Below are 15,318 nucleotides of genomic sequence, written 5' to 3'. Positions count from 1 at the left end.
ACGGGTATAAATAACGGGGTAAGAACCCGGTGCAAAGGGACTGATCACCTTCCCGTTGTCAACACCGGGGAACAAAAAACCGACACACACACACTAAAAACATACACATAGAGGCAAGTGATGGGAGGTCCTAGTGACCAAGGTATGTGTATCTCATGACATTCTTGTGGTTCCTTTTGATCTAGAGATCCTAGAACTCCTAACACAATAGGCTGTTGGAAATCTTTGGGGATGCTTCTGGCTTGCTCACAAATCTGGCTAAATGCTCCATCACCCCGATATTTGCCGACGACACCACTCTCACTGAGGTTCAGCTAAATTGCCTCTTTTCCGATCAAATATCTTGGACTACCTTTGAGTAAAAGTCCCTTCCCAAATCCGGCTGGCAACCGCTAGTGGAATCCGTTGCCAACAAGCTCCCCACCAGGCATGGATCATTGATGGCCAGAAGCGGACGCCTCATCTGGGTCAAATCAGTGATGAGTGCGGTGCCAATTTATGCAATGCTAGCTGAGAAAATGCCAGCATGGGTACGAGAGGAAATTGAAGCTATATGTCGCAAGTTTTTCTGGGCAGGCAAAGATACTTCTGTCCGGGGAAAGTGTATGGTCAATTGGCCAACAGTGGCAAGGCCAACTGCAATTGGTGGCCTTGGAGTGCTTGACCTCAAGCTCTTTGGTTATGCCGTGCAAACAAGATGGCTTTGGCTTCAAAAGACAGACAATGATTGGGCTTGGGCTGAATTGCCAATCCAAGCGGACCCTGTAGTCTTGGCATTTTTCAGAGCATCAACGTCCATTATTGTTGGCAGCGGACGGACTACGCTTTTCTGGGTCGACAACTGGTTAGACGGGCAAGCCATAGCTGATCTCGCACCGATTCTATTTGCTGCAGTCAACAAAAGGGTGAGATCGAGATTAATTGTCGCGGAGGCAATGCATGATCGGCAGTGGGTCAGAGGAATCCAGGGTGGCTTGTCAGTAACGGCAATTGCTGAATACTTGCAACTTTGGTCGAGGCTTGACAATGTGCAGCTACAGCCTGCTCAAGACGATCAATGCATTTGGCGATGGACCAACAACGGTCAGTACTCAGCAAAGTCCGCGTATCTAATGCTGCATCAAGGATCGGCCACCTTCCTCGGACACAAGCTTATATGGCAAACTTGGGCGCCCCTGAAAGTGAAAATTTTCCTCTGGTTGGCATTCAGACAGCGTCACTGGACGGCTGACAGAAGAGCGAGGCATGGATTGGAGACACACACAAATTGCCCTCTGTGCGATCAAGAATCGGAAACAAGCGATCACCTATTCGCTTCTTGCTCCGTGACTTTACAGGTCTGGCACGCGATCTTTGCAACCCTGGGTGTCAACCTGTCACTACCAAGAATTGCATGCTCCATCATGGAAAGATGGCTTGAGTTCAGAGCGTTGCTTCCTGGTAATTGGCAAAAAGGTTTCGACACACTATTTGACTTGGTCTGCTGGCGGATTTGGAAGGAGAGAAATGGCAGAATATTCAGAGCACAGGTTTCTACGCTCCCTCAGATGTTAATTTCCATCGAGTCCGAAGCCGAACTCTGGGTGCTAGCAGGAGCCAAAAGGCTAGGTCGTTTATTCTCTGAGTAATCAGGTTCCTAGTTTTCATCTTTGTTTTTTGTGGCTAGCTATTTTTGTAATAGTAGCTGCACAACTATTGTTGCGCGTGTCTTGGTATTGCGCGTTGTAACAGCACACTTTATTCTTTTTTCTTGATCCATTCGTCCTCCACTCGATTAGGAATCACTGGTTTCCCGCTTTGCCTTTTTGTTTGCTTCCCTTCTTTCATTCTGCTACCCGTGTAGGTCCGATTATTTTTTTCACAACTTTCAATCATCTTTTGTCGACTGAATTCTCAAAAACTCACTCTTTCTAGTTTGGAGATAGATATATAGGAGGGGCGGTCCTACGCTCTCATAGTCTCATGGCCGAGAAACATCCATCCTGGGTCCGGTCCGAAATTGACGCTATATGCAGACGTTTCCTATGGGCGGGCAAGAACGGATCAACTCGTGGGAAGTGCATGGTCGCATGGCCGACCGTTTGTCGCCCGGTCGAGCTCGGCGGCCTGGGCGTCACTGATTTCCGGCTTGCTGGTTATGTCCTGCAAACCCGTTGGCTTTGGCTGCAGCGCAAATTAACGACGGGAGTCAGTCGGTAAAATTGCAATATTACCAATGGACAGTCTGTGGATAAAGCTTCCTGATGGATGACCTGCCGGTAATTCTTATTTTATAGAGAAACCATCCGTCGGCAAATGTACACGTGTTTACCTATGAATGGTCGAACAGTTAGCCGTTAAAACTAACCCATTCTAGCGAAAAAGCCCATTTTTACTAGCGTGGGCTCACACAGCACGCGGGAACTCTATCCAAATCTAACCCACTCGGCCCATCTGACCTCAAACTCAAAACACGCACGAACCCTTGCTCACCCACGCTGAAGCAGAACCCCGCCTCCCACGCCCTACCCAGTGCCGCCGCCCCACCTCCTCTCACCCAGGGATTTTTTTACCGACCGTTGAGTACGAACCGCCGGCGCCCGGTTCCGGCTAATCGGTCCGATTTGACCGGTTACCGGTAAAAACATGTTAAACTCAAATTTAAATTCAAAACCCGCAGTTATACCGGTTTCGAACGGCTAACCGGCCAGTTTACCGATCCGGTTTGACCGGTTACCGGTCGGTTTGAGTGGTAACCGGTCGGTTTGAACGGTAACTGACCAAATTCAAATTTTTTTCTTTTTTAGTTTAAATTCAAATGCCCGCAAAGTATACTAAATGAATATTTGTATAATATGTTTTAGTATAAATGAACCCTCAAACCCTTTTTTTACTACTTTTATATTGTATTTGTATACTTTTGTATGCACGTTTTTTTGTTTAACTTCAAATGCTCGCAAAGTATACTAAATGAACGAATATTTGAAAAAAATTGACACCATTAGATTCGTCACAACTTGAAGTATTTTTAAGAATTTTTTGAGATTTTTCTATTTTTGGAATTCAAATTTAAAATTTAAATTTGGCCCGGTTTCTAACCGCCCGGATCTAGAACCGGGCCGGTTAGACCGGTAACAGCGGTAACCGGTCCGGTTCCGAACGGTTTTTTTAACCCTGCTCTGACCTCCTCGCACCTCCTCACAGCGCCGCCGCCTCGTCTCCCACACAGTGCCGCAGCCCCTCCTCGTCGCACCTCCTCGCAGCGCCGCCGCCCCGCCCCCCACACAGCTCCAGCCACCTCGTCCCGCTGGCGCCCCCAAATCCCCCAGTGACGCCGCCGCCCCTGAACCACACCATCACCGGTGCTGCCTCCAAATCCCCCCAGCGACGCCGCCGCCCCCAAATCCCCCATTCCCAGCGCTGCCCCCAAATCCCCCATCGCAGAGCCTTGGAGGAGAAGGTGTGTTCGAGTAGGAGGTGCAAGGAGATGGGTTTCTGGGGAAGGAGTTGCGACTAGGGAGGCAGGATTGGGTGATGCAGCTGTTCAAGGAAGACCCACGGGATGACAAAAGGAAGTCTCACTGTGAAGGAGAGAAGGATGGCTCGGCAGAAAAGAAGAAACAGATCTTCATGCTTCTGAAGGTGAGAAGGAAAAAAAAATCTTTTCTCAGTGCTTATGGACTGCTACTTCAGTCAGTGCATCTTGTGACTATGATATGCTCCAATTGCTATATCTTTTTTTTTGTGACTGTCCAATTGCTATATCTTATTAGCAACTTATTTGACATAAGTTTTGGCTGTTGATTTGTGTACGAGGTTATGTGATTCCTATAAAACTGTTTAGGTCATGATTTCTATCAGTATGCTCATGCAGTAGTCAATTGATAACTAGGAAGCCAGAGTCACCAAAACCACGGTCAAGACTCTATGAAGGGAACATCACTCCCACGAAGAAAAAGTGCTGTAACTGCAGGAACTCTAGATGTTTGAAGTTGTAAGTTGGATTCTGTCCTTAGCTTGAGAAGAACGCAATATTGCAAAGGGTGTTTTGTCAGGAGGATTGTGTTCTCCTTTTATCAATATGAATTCTTTGACATGTTGCAAATGAGGCATGCGGATTGTTTGGATAATCAAAATATTTATGTCATTTAGATGCATAATCTGCTTGAACAATTGTCTTTACTGAACTCTCTTCGTGATTTCAAAAGAAGCTAAAGTTCTTACAAATGGTGCTTGACTAGAGTTATAAGCTATGCAACATGCTAGAAGACGAACATAACAAACTGCTTGTGTCGTCTGCTTGTTTATTATGAGTAACACCAAATTATAATTTATAATACAAATAATTTGGGAAATATTTCCAGCACCACTTCAATGCTTCATATCACCTCCAAATGCCTCATTTCCCACTGTCCACAGACAGGCAAACTATACCAGCGTGTCATTGTTTTGACCTTCATTTTGAAATACATCCCTTTCTGAAATGTGAAGAATGCCCTGCTGTTTTGATACTCTTTTTGAGCTTTGTCTGTTTTGTGTAGTGTACTGATGCTATCCATCTGAAATCTTTTAATGGTTTCTTACAGGTACTGTGAATGCTTTGCGCACTCGTGGGATTTCAAGGCCAAGTGGTGCATTGGATTCCCCATCTCTCGGAGACTCCGATCCCCTCCATCTTCCCAATTCGAGCCCTCCAGTTTCAGTATGAACCCCCACCACCGTCGCTCGCCGGAGTACAATGCCCTCCTCCTTGCCGGTCCGCGCCTCGGCCCTTTAAAGCAAGCCCATGCGCGCCTCGTCGTCGCCGGCCACGGGAGCTCCCTGCCCCTCACCACAAAGCTGGCCACCCTCGCAGTCGCGGCCGGCGCCGCCTCCTATGCCCACCTCCTCGCCGCCACCCACCCCGCACCGGACTCCTTCCTCTTCTGCACCCTCACGCGTTCCGCTGCGCACCGCGGTCTCCCCGCCGCCGCTCTCACCTTCTACCGCAGCCTCCTCACCGCTGCCCTGCCCTTCTCCAGCTTCGCCTTCACCGCAGTTGCCAAGGCATGCGCCGATCTGTCTACGCTCCGTGTCGGCATGGCCGTCCACGCTCACGCCATCCTCCTCGGGTTTGGCTCCGATCGGTTCGTGCAGACGGCGCTTGTTGTGCTGTACTCCAAGTGCGGCCAACTGGCCGTTGCACGCAAGCTGTTCGATGCAATTCGTGACAGAAGCGTGGTCGCTTGGAACACTATGATTTCTGGGTATGAGCAGAACGGTCTTGCTGAGCGGGCAATTGAGGTGTACAAGGAGATGCAGATGGCTGGGGAGGCGCCTGATTCTGCGACATTTGTAGCCACGCTATCTGCTTGTGCAAAGGGTTGTGCTCTGGACTTGGGACGTGAAGTGGAGAGACGCATTGTTTCTGAAAGGATGGACATGAGTGTGTTTCTTGGTGCCGCCCTTGTGAACATGTATGTAAGGTGTGGGCTTGTGAACAAGGCTCGTGAGTGGTTTGACAAGCTTCAGGAACGAAATGTGGTTACATGGACTTCCATGATCGCAGGATATGGCATGCACGGACATGGCCATGAGGCGATCAAACTATTCCATCTCATGAGGTGCGAAGGGCCACCACCCAACGATGTCACTTTTGTTGCAGTCCTATCTGCTTGTGCGCATGCTGGGTTGGTTAGTGAGGGGCGTGATGCCTTTGCTACAATGAAGAGTGTCTATGGATTGGTCCCTCGTGCTGAGCACTATTGTTCTATGGTTGATATGTATGGAAGGGCAGGACTTCTTGATGATGCCATGCAATTTATACACGACTCTATACCTGGAGAACCCGGACCTGAAGTTTGGACAGCTATACTTGGTGCATGTAAGATGCACAAGAATTTCAACCTTGGAGTGGAGGTGGCTCAGCGACTGATTGCCCTTGAGCCTGAGAATCCATCTCATCGTGTGCTGCTTTCTAACATTTATGCTTTATCTGGTAAAATGAACCATGTTGAGAAGGTAAGGAATACCATGATCAAGAGAAGATTGAAGAAGCAAATAGGTTACAGCTTGATTGAGATTGGGGGTATTGCCCATTTGTTTCGCATGGGTGAGAAGTCTCATCCGCAAACTCGAGATATTTACCAATATTTGGAGGAACTAATCCATAGGATTACTGATGCTGGCTATGTGCCTGAAACTGACTCGGTGCTGCATGAATTGGAAAAAGAGGAAAGGGAGTTTGCACTAAGATATCACGGTGAAAAACTGGCTGTAGCCTTTGGACTCATGATGAGCGCTGGGAGCACAGCTCCAATCAGGATAATAAAAAACCTGCGGATATGCGGGGATTGCCATCTAGCTATCAAATATATGTCAGTTGTGGAGAATCGAGAGATAATTGTCAGAGATAAGCATCGGTTTCATCATTTCAAAGATGGAAAGTGTTCTTGTCAGGAATATTGGTGACAAGGCCTCCTGTTGATAAGCCAGGATTTTTTTTAGAGTTTTAGGAGCAACAGCCCCTGTCTTAACTATTGAAGCAAAGACAATTATAGTACGATACAGCACTAAGTTTGAAACCAGCAATTTGTGCGCACCACGCAGGGCATTTGAAGAAAATGCAATTTGCTGTTTGAGGTGCTAAACAAGTTCTCCCTTATTACCCTATACACTGACATAAATTTTCCACATGTTTTCAGTAGAGATGAAAGCCTGATTCATTTCCTAAAATTTATGGCACTGATCGTTGTTAGGTTCTGAAGCTTTAGGGCACACTTATATCCAATTCAACTCCGACTCAAACCTGATTTGATCCACTCCACGACCACCTGCCTGCGCCTTCGCTTCCACCGCCGTGCACTTGCCTTGGGGCTTCACCTGATTGAAAGTTGACTAAATTGTATGTTAGAAACATCTCAGGCTGCGATATTGATGCACTGTCGGAGGCTATTTAGGCTGCGATATTCATGCACCATTAAGATTTGCTCTATAGGTAAGATATAATAATCCATGTACTACATATTTCCATCTTTCTTATGGTTAAATTGTTTTAGACTTATATTGGATTGCCTCTACAACATTGTTAGCAGCTCGCACACCGTTTTGGAGCATCTACAACACTCATAGCAGCCAACCTTTGTAGCTTAGAAGTTATTAGGTGAAGGAGCTTGGGTGTAATGGTAAGATTTTTTTCTCTCTTGTATCTATTACTGATTGTTGCATTGCCTTTAGTGTTTATTTTTTGTTACATCATTGTGCTATCTGCTGTGCAATTGTTTAGTGTTAAAAGATATAATTTGGCAGCAGCTTGATCTCCACAAAGATGGATGGATAGCCAAGCATGGTTCAGGGTTAATCAAAGGTAATAGCCAAGCATATGAACTCATATGTTTGCTTGTCAATCCATCACATCATTACAACAACTAGTGAAGGTATCTTGAGCCATCCCACCATGAAGGGCTTAACAGATAATGAGCACACAAATGTCTGTTTGGGATCATTTCTTTTATCACTTTGGTGTTCTGCACAACCTTGCATATTGGATTCTCTTACCTGTTAAGTTCCCTTTTCTCTACTCCTAGAGAGTAGGAAACTCACTAGCAAATAAAAATACTATAACATGCATAAACAATCTGGCAGGATTTAATGATTGATAATATAGATACTTATACCAGAGTTTGGTTTCAGGGGAAGAGTTGTATGCTGGTCGCTGCAGATGTTTACAGGCCTGCTGCCATTGATCATCTTACTTACTGGGTAAACAGGTACCGCTTATATGATTTAACCTTGAATAGTTGCATGTGACAGTTGTAAAAATTAAGAAGTGGATTAACCATCAGATTTCAAAAGTTAAACCATCATGTAGCATTTACTTTGTCACTGACTTATATTTTTTTGATTGATAGGTGGGTGTACCAGTTTACTCAGAAGGAACAGAGGATATCCAGCCTCTTGTAGAGTTAACCCTAGGAAATGGCTGACGGTGAGGATATCCAGGCTCTTGTTTGTGACAATGGAACTGGAATGGTTAAGGTCAGGAACTGCATCCATTTACCAGGGTTACATCATTCGTCCCCCAATGCAACTATACCAATTTGAAGTTGTGTTGAACATTGCAGGCTGTGTTTGCCGGTGATGATGCACCAAGGGCTGTTTTCCCTAGCATTTGCTCACCTGTTATTCGAATAACTAATATAGATATGTCTTTTGTACAACAAAGCTAATATGGCTGTGTAGCTAGACTATAGATATATAAACTGTTAGCGGTTATCAGATATATGGACTGTTAGTTGTTATCTTAATTCTTAGCTTGTACGGATATGTACTAATATGTCTGGAATTATATTGGGACCTTGTTATGAATGTATGTTCTCATTGTATACTAATTAAATTGCAGTTAAATGATCTTTTATTTTTTTTAACAATTGAAATTATTGCGTTGGATGGTCAGTCGGTAAAGATACTTTTAACATCAAACTGTCTGTCTGTATAACTACCTACGCACAGTCAGTCGGTAAATATTATTCTAACGGATGGTCCGTCGGTATGAGTCAGTCGGTAAAAACTTTTAACGACGGGACTTGCACTGACGAGATGTGTCCGTCGGTATAACGACTTGTACCGATGTTCTGTTCATCGCCGTTGCGGGGTTGTGGTGTAGTGCGATCGGGAATGCGCTAGTCGGAGCTGCCCCTGCCGGTGGAGCCAACAGTCCGAGCTTTCTTTCACTCCTCCATGGCTCCTCAGGGTGCAAATCGGAAACGGGCGTTCCACCCTATTCTGCACCGACGCTTGGCTTCACGGTCATTCAGTCAAGGATGCTGCACCGACTGTGTTCGCACTTGTCGGCAAGAGGACATGTAGCACTCAAACCGTTGCCGATGCTTTGCGCAACCGGAACTGGATCAGGCGCATCACTGGGGGGCTTTCTGTGCAAGCCATCTGTCAGTATCTCATGCTTTGGAATCCGCTGGACGGCTTGGAGCTGCAAAGTGAGGTTGATGACAAGATCCTCTGGCGTTGGTCCGCGGATGGACAGAATAGTGCCAAAACAGCTTACGCCGCTCTCCACTGTCCACTCGGGCTCCATCCATTTGGATGGACACGCGTTGATTTGGGATACTTGGGCTCCTCTCAAAGTCAAGATCTTCCGGTGGCTTTCCTTCCTCAAGCGGCATTGGACTACGGACCGACGGTGCCGACACGGCCTCGACGCCAATCCGAACTACACCCTATGTGACCAGGAGCCGGAGACGAGCGATCACTTATCCATCTTCTGCTCCTTCACTCGGCAAGTTTGGTGGGCACAACCTTAGTCCGGGAGTAGTCGGCTCTGGTTTGGCCACCGGCCATCAATGTTGTAATTCGGTTGTTAATTGCTTTGTAATCTCTACGGACTCCTTTTCCCATTGCGCACTTGCGTGTTGTACAACATTCATTTTACCTTAATACAAAGATATGCAGCTCTCCTGCGTATTCGATAAAAAAAATATACGTACTCCTCTTCTCAAAAAAAGAAAATGATAATTGCAGGTTTACTGACTCTTGTAGACCATGTGGCAATTACTTGTCACGACGCCCGTAGAAAAATTAGTTGGGTAGCTAATTCATCGGCAACATTCTATGCCATCCAAAACAAAGAGTACGGCTTCCAAAAGTCGAGAGCACTTGGCAGAGCGCTAGCGGTGGGACGTCTCGTCCAGGGTTTTAAATTCCAGTAGGAAAAAAATCGGCCCTCACCGATAAAACCGTAATATCGGAAATATCGAGATTTTTTATTTTTTATTTTTTAGTGAAACAAATATTAAAAAACAATTTCGGCCATAAAAAAATATCAGACCCCGTCGATAAAACTCAAATATCAGGTATATCGCAAAATTTCGAGAGATATTGTGAACCCTGGTCTCGTCCCTGGGCGCCTGCGGAGGCTGCTGCTGCATGCGGTTCCCAGCCTCGTCGGAGTTACCAACGGTGAAGAATACTGGACTTTTATTTAAGAATACTGGACTTTTATTTTATTAAGTGGAATGAAAAGTTAAAAAAAATCTCAAATCCCGGCTAAGTTGAGACTGTAGTACACGGGAAACAAGTTAAGACCCATTTATTTGAAGTTGGAAGTGGTGTTCAAATTGCATTGAGTATCTATTGCCGAGCTACATGGACAAAGAAAGCTTTTAAACATTATTCAGTGTTTCAGGCAGGGCAGAACAACTGAAACCGACGGTGTTGCCAGAGGATCATCTGAGATATGAGTCCCTGATTGTATGCAGCTTGGCAGCCACCTCCTGCATGCTGATGCGCTCGCTCGGGGCTGACTTGGTGCAGCAGAGTCCAATGTTCAGTACAGAAAGAAGGCAATGTGCTGCATTTTCATCGTCAGACACCGGATCTTCTTGGGAGAGGCCCAGCTCTTGTACCAGCTGAGGATCAACAATCTGCAGCATCTTATCAGGGATGTTCATCTCCGTATACTTTGCAATGCTCAATCCGTCCCTAAACATGTCATCTGTTGGCTTCCTCCTTATGAACATCTCCAGGAGAACAACTCCAAAGCTATATACATCTGCAGCAGTTGAAACTTGACCACCCGCGGCACATTCTACAGATTGCGTGTTGGAAGAGTTCATCAGGTTAGATGTTTACATAAATAGAAAACTTACGAAACTATTCTCTGGAGTTAATTAATAAGAAAATACAGTGTGAAATTGATCACATATACCTGGAGCAACATATCCTATGGTTCCATTTATCGCAAATGAAGAAGTAGAATCTGAGTTACCAAAAGATGTGGAATCAATTCTGAACCTTGCAAGACCAAAATCTCCGACATGAGCTGTCATATTGTCATCCAAAAGAATGTTGCTAGGCTTGAGATCACAATGAATAATTGTTCCCTGATTGCTGTGGTGTAGATATGCTAATGCATCAGACACGTCGACTGCAATGTTTAACCTTTGGGCCAGTGAAATATAGCACAGATCTGAAGATCTATTAACATGTGGAGTTGAGTACAATAATTTATGCAGGTCTCCTCGTGGCATGAATTTATATACCAATGCTTTGAAGTCATTTCCACTTGAATCTATGCTTGAGCACGCCGTTAAGATAGGAACTAGATTGCGATGCCGTACATTTCTTAGAGCATTACACTCTGCAATGAAGCTCTTTTGTGCTCCCCTTATCTCTTGATTGAAGACCTTGATAGCAACTACATTTCTATCTTGAAGCAGTTGTCCTCGGTATACAAAACTGTATCTCCCTTTGCCAATTAAATTGGCCGTCGAGAATCTGTTAGTTGCCCTAGCCAAATGAGGGCAAAGATACCGATTTCGTCTCTTTTTTCCCCTTCAAAATTAATAAGAGCAATATCACTATGGCAAGTGTCAACATGCTGGCTAATGGGATCCACTACCTTGAGTAGTACAGATAGCTTGTGTTTATTTTTATGTGATTTTTTAATAGGACATTCAGGTAGGTGTAACTCCTGTACACCTCCACAAAGCTCCTGATTTCCATCAATTTTCATGGCAGTTGAATTCTTGAAGATTCCTTTAGTTGGGACCTGACCTGTAAGATTGTTGAATGACAAATCTAGCAGTTCAAGATGCTGAAGGTCACCAAGTGACACTGGTATCGATCCACTTAACATATTGCGTGACAGGTTGAGAAGTTTCAGGCTAATTAATTTGCCAAACGAAGAAGGAATACCTCCACCAAAATTATTCTGGTCCAGCACTACTTCTTGCAAATTTTCACAGTTACCCAAAGTATCAGGAATATCTCTCGACAGATTATTGGATGAAAGCTGCAAAATCCTGAGCTGCTTGGCATTCCCTACTTCTGTAGGAAGTTCTCCACTGAGATTGTTGAATGCGAACTCAACTTGCTCCATCGTTGGAATGCTGAAGATCTCCTTTGGAAGACTACCATGAAGATTGTTATAAGAAGTGGTGATTGTTGCAAGGAACTGAAAGTTTCCAAAGCTTGAAGGTATGTTTCCAATGAACTGATTTGAGTGCAGATAAAGCTGTACCAAATGTGACAGATTGGAAAGGGAGGGAATATACCCTGTAAAATTGTTGTTAGTCAAGCTTAGTACTTGCAATGTTTTCTGGCCTCCAAGCCATTGTGGCACAGAGCCTGTAAACCGGTTGTAATTCAGTCCAAGAGCTATCAGGTTTGGAAGATTTGCGATGCCTGAAGGAAAACTACCTGATAATAGATTCTGTCCCAAGTAAAGAGACTGAAGCTGAACTGAAAAATTTCCTAATGAATTTGGTACCTGTCCTTCCAGCTGATTCCCTGCCACAGAGAATCGTTGTAGCTCAGTGCAATTAGCTAAGCTATCCATGAAATCCCAGTCTTGCTTGCTACGAGCATGGAGCTGATTCATCTCCAGATTCAACCATGTAAGATTGGCAAGCTTGCCAATGGAGGCAGGCACCACCCCGGTGAAGAAATTGGAAGCGATATCAACCTTGACTAGGTTCGAAGAATTTGCCAAGGAAGAAGGGATATTTCCTCGAAAGAAGTTGCCGCCGACGAAGAGCCACTGTAGATTAAGCAGCGAGCTGCCGATGCCGGACGGCATCTTGCTGCTGAAGCGGTTGGTGTCAAGGTCAAGCCGAACGAGCGCCGACATGTTCAGGATTGCCTCTGGGAACCCACCTGTGAACCGGTTGCCGCCGATAGCCAGTATCTCCATCTCACGCAGCGCCGCGAGCTCACCAGGGATGCCACCGTCGAGGCCGTTATTGAACACACAGGCGAAGCGCTTCAGCGCTGTGATGTTGCCAAGCGTGGAAGGGATGGTCCCAATAAGATTGTTGAACGAGAGGTTCAGCTCCTCCAGGCCAAGAGGCAGGTCTCCAGGTAATCCTCCGGCGAGCTCATTTCCATCCAGCCATAGCACCTTCAGATCAGAGCAGTTTGCAAAGCTCGGTATGATCCCTTGCAGCGTGTTGTTGGTCAGGTAGAGTGACCGGAGACGACGCAGGTGGCCGAGAGATTCAGGAATTTGTCCGTGGAACCTGTTCGTCGCTAGTGATAGATTCCTGAGGAAAGTCAGGTTGCCAAGTGCAGGAGAGATGTGGCCAACCAGACCTTGGTTACTGAGATCAATGGCGGTGACGCGAGGTGGGTTCTTGGAGCTGCATGAGACGCCTTCCCAGCTGCAGAAGTGGATGCTTTCGTTCCAGGAGATCAAGGATTGGTGTGGATCGAGAGTGATCGCATTCTTGAATTCTAGCAGAGAGCGTCGATCTGTATCGTTTCTGAAAGTTGAGCAGATGACTGAATGGGAGATGGAGGCCAGGAGCCCAGGAACACCAAGAGGAAAAGTGCAGTTGAAGTAGGAACCTTCATGGCAATCTTGTTTGGTCGAATCTTGATCGATCTTGGTTATATTTGTATATAGAAACAGAGCGGGAAAAAAAATCAGATATTCAGAAGACTGAAAATATTCAGACAACCTGTGGATAGTAGTTGAAGTACCTGAATGATTTAACTTGGGATGGGGGCTATTCTGAAAACTTGCTTTCTGTTGAGACGTGTACTGAGTTGAGAGTTCTCTTTATGACGCTGCACACAAGGACAGACAGTAGTGTTATAGCTCAGACCTCAAGGTTAGTCACATAAATTGAACCTGCAAGAGAACCACACCACCAGCCAAAATCCTACAACTGAACCTGCAAGAGAAACAACAACGTCCAGGGTGCAAAGGTCTACAACATAACAAAGGTGGCAAAGCATCCACCCTATCAATCAACCACGGCGGCAAAGCATCCGCCCAAAGCAAACTTCAACCAACACGACGATGGCGGCAAAGCATCTGCCAAACCGGAACGGCGGCAAAACATCCGCCAGCGAAAAGAATCCGACGACCAAGCGCGACACGGACGATGCAGATGTAATGAAGCGAAGGCAGGCGCAGAAGCAGAAACTCTCCAAGGAGAGCAGATGGCTGCCGCTAGCAAAGCTTCCAAAATAATGCATTCAGGAAGGAAATGACGCTCACAGGCACCATCGTCATCCGACCAAAGATCTAGGTTTTCACCCGAAAGGCATGCTAGAGAGGGAGGAGAAGGGTGGAAGGATGAGCTTCAACAAGGTAAGTGGCGCCCGAGGGCATCATCGTCATCAGTCCGCAGGCGGATCCAAGCCTTTCGCCACCACCACTTTCGAACCCAGAGCCGACGGCCGCCACAGCGCATACGGAACCCCCGACAAGGACACCACGGACAAGCCACCGCCGCTGGGGTCTGCAACACCCACACGCCGCCCGGCAAGGGAGCGTCGGGGGAGGGCCCACCACCAACAGAGCCCCGACCAGCAGCGCGCGGCAGCGCCCGGCGAGGGAGCAGCGAGGGAGCGCCGGCTACTAGAGCCGCACCTGGGATGGGGTGCCGGCCGCACGCATCCATGCCCAGCGAGGGGGGCCCGGAAGCCACGAGCCCCGACGCGGCTCGGCCAGGGAGGGCCAGCCCCTGGCGGTCGTGAACCCCAAAGAACGAGGGCGCGCCGGCCACAGAGGAGATCGTGAGCGGAGGGCCGGCCCCCGGCCAATCCCGTCGAAGAAGCCCAGATCTGGCGAAGGGGATGCAGGATCCGGCCCTCGACGGCCGGTGGCCGGCGGCGGTGCAGGAAGCATAGAAGCTTGTGAGGTTGGGAAGGGAGGGAGGGAGGGAGGGAGAAAGGAGGCAAAACGAACCGGCTTTGGCTCATTCGCCGGCCGCTGCCATCACCTGGCCGGTCGCCGGCGACAGCGGCGGCCACCGGCTGTGACCTGGTGGGAGGGCGGGAGAGGGCGCTGTGTCGCCCCCCGTGCCGTCACCAGGGTTTTTTATCCAACCGTTTGGACCGAACCGCCGGCGCCCGGTTCCGGCTAACCGGTCCGGATTGACCGGTTACCGGTAAAAACCGGTCAAACTCAAATTTGAATTCAAAACCCGCAGTTATACCGGTTTCGAACGGCTAACCGGCAGGTTAGACCGGTTTACCGGTCCGGTTTGACCGGTTACCGGTCGGTTTGACTGGTAACCGGTCGGTTTGACTAGTAACCCGCTAAATTCATTTTTTTTCTTTTTTTGTTTAAATTCAAATATCCGCAAAGTATACTAAATGAATGTTTGTATAACATGTTTTAGCCTAAATGAACCCTCCGACCCTTTTTTGTACTACTTTTACATTGTATTTGTATACTTTTGTATGCACGTTTTTTTTGTTTAACTTCAAATGCTCGCAAAGTATACTAAATGAACAAATATTTGAAAAAATTTGACATCATTAAATTCGTCGCAACTTGAAGTATTTTTAAGATTTTTTTGAGATTTTTCCATTTTTTAGAATTCAAATTTA

The 15,318-nt window shown here is 46.7% G+C and overlaps 1 protein-coding gene and 1 pseudogene across 16 annotated transcripts; one reads left to right on the top strand and one right to left on the bottom strand.

The window, feature by feature from the left end:
- Positions 1-3,169: 3,169 nt before the first annotated feature.
- LOC120665698 (pentatricopeptide repeat-containing protein At2g33760-like) lies at positions 3,170-8,369 on the top strand. Of its 16 annotated transcripts, none has more exons than XM_039945336.1 (9): positions 3,170-3,621; positions 3,872-3,973; positions 4,566-6,600; positions 6,717-6,955; positions 7,053-7,142; positions 7,267-7,324; positions 7,651-7,727; positions 7,869-7,995; positions 8,082-8,369. In XM_039945336.1, the coding sequence occupies exon 3, from the start codon at positions 4,684-4,686 to the stop codon at positions 6,427-6,429; it is 1,746 nt and encodes a 581-aa protein (XP_039801270.1). In that variant the 5' UTR covers positions 3,170-3,621; positions 3,872-3,973; positions 4,566-4,683; the 3' UTR covers positions 6,430-6,600; positions 6,717-6,955; positions 7,053-7,142; positions 7,267-7,324; positions 7,651-7,727; positions 7,869-7,995; positions 8,082-8,369. The 16 variants fall into 16 exon arrangements, with proteins under 16 accessions (XP_039801270.1, XP_039801274.1, XP_039801272.1 ...); XM_039945340.1 differs by having other exon boundaries at positions 3,857-3,973; XM_039945338.1 differs by having other exon boundaries at positions 3,854-3,973.
- Positions 8,370-10,094: 1,725 nt separating this feature from the next.
- On the bottom strand, positions 10,095-13,987 carry LOC120667746 (annotated as a pseudogene).
- Positions 13,988-15,318: the final 1,331 nt, after the last annotated feature.

The sequence above is a fragment of the Panicum virgatum genome, chromosome 3N (assembly GCF_016808335.1).
Source record: "Panicum virgatum strain AP13 chromosome 3N, P.virgatum_v5, whole genome shotgun sequence".
Taxonomy (NCBI): Eukaryota; Viridiplantae; Streptophyta; class Magnoliopsida; order Poales; family Poaceae; genus Panicum; species Panicum virgatum.
This window is presented reverse-complemented; position numbering and strand designations above follow the sequence as displayed.

What these genes read in the sequence shown, in the direction of transcription:
- LOC120665698 (XM_039945350.1), top strand. Translation starts at nt 4,684, where the DNA reads ATGAACCCCCACCACCGTCGCTCGCCGGAGTACAATGCCCTCCTCCTT.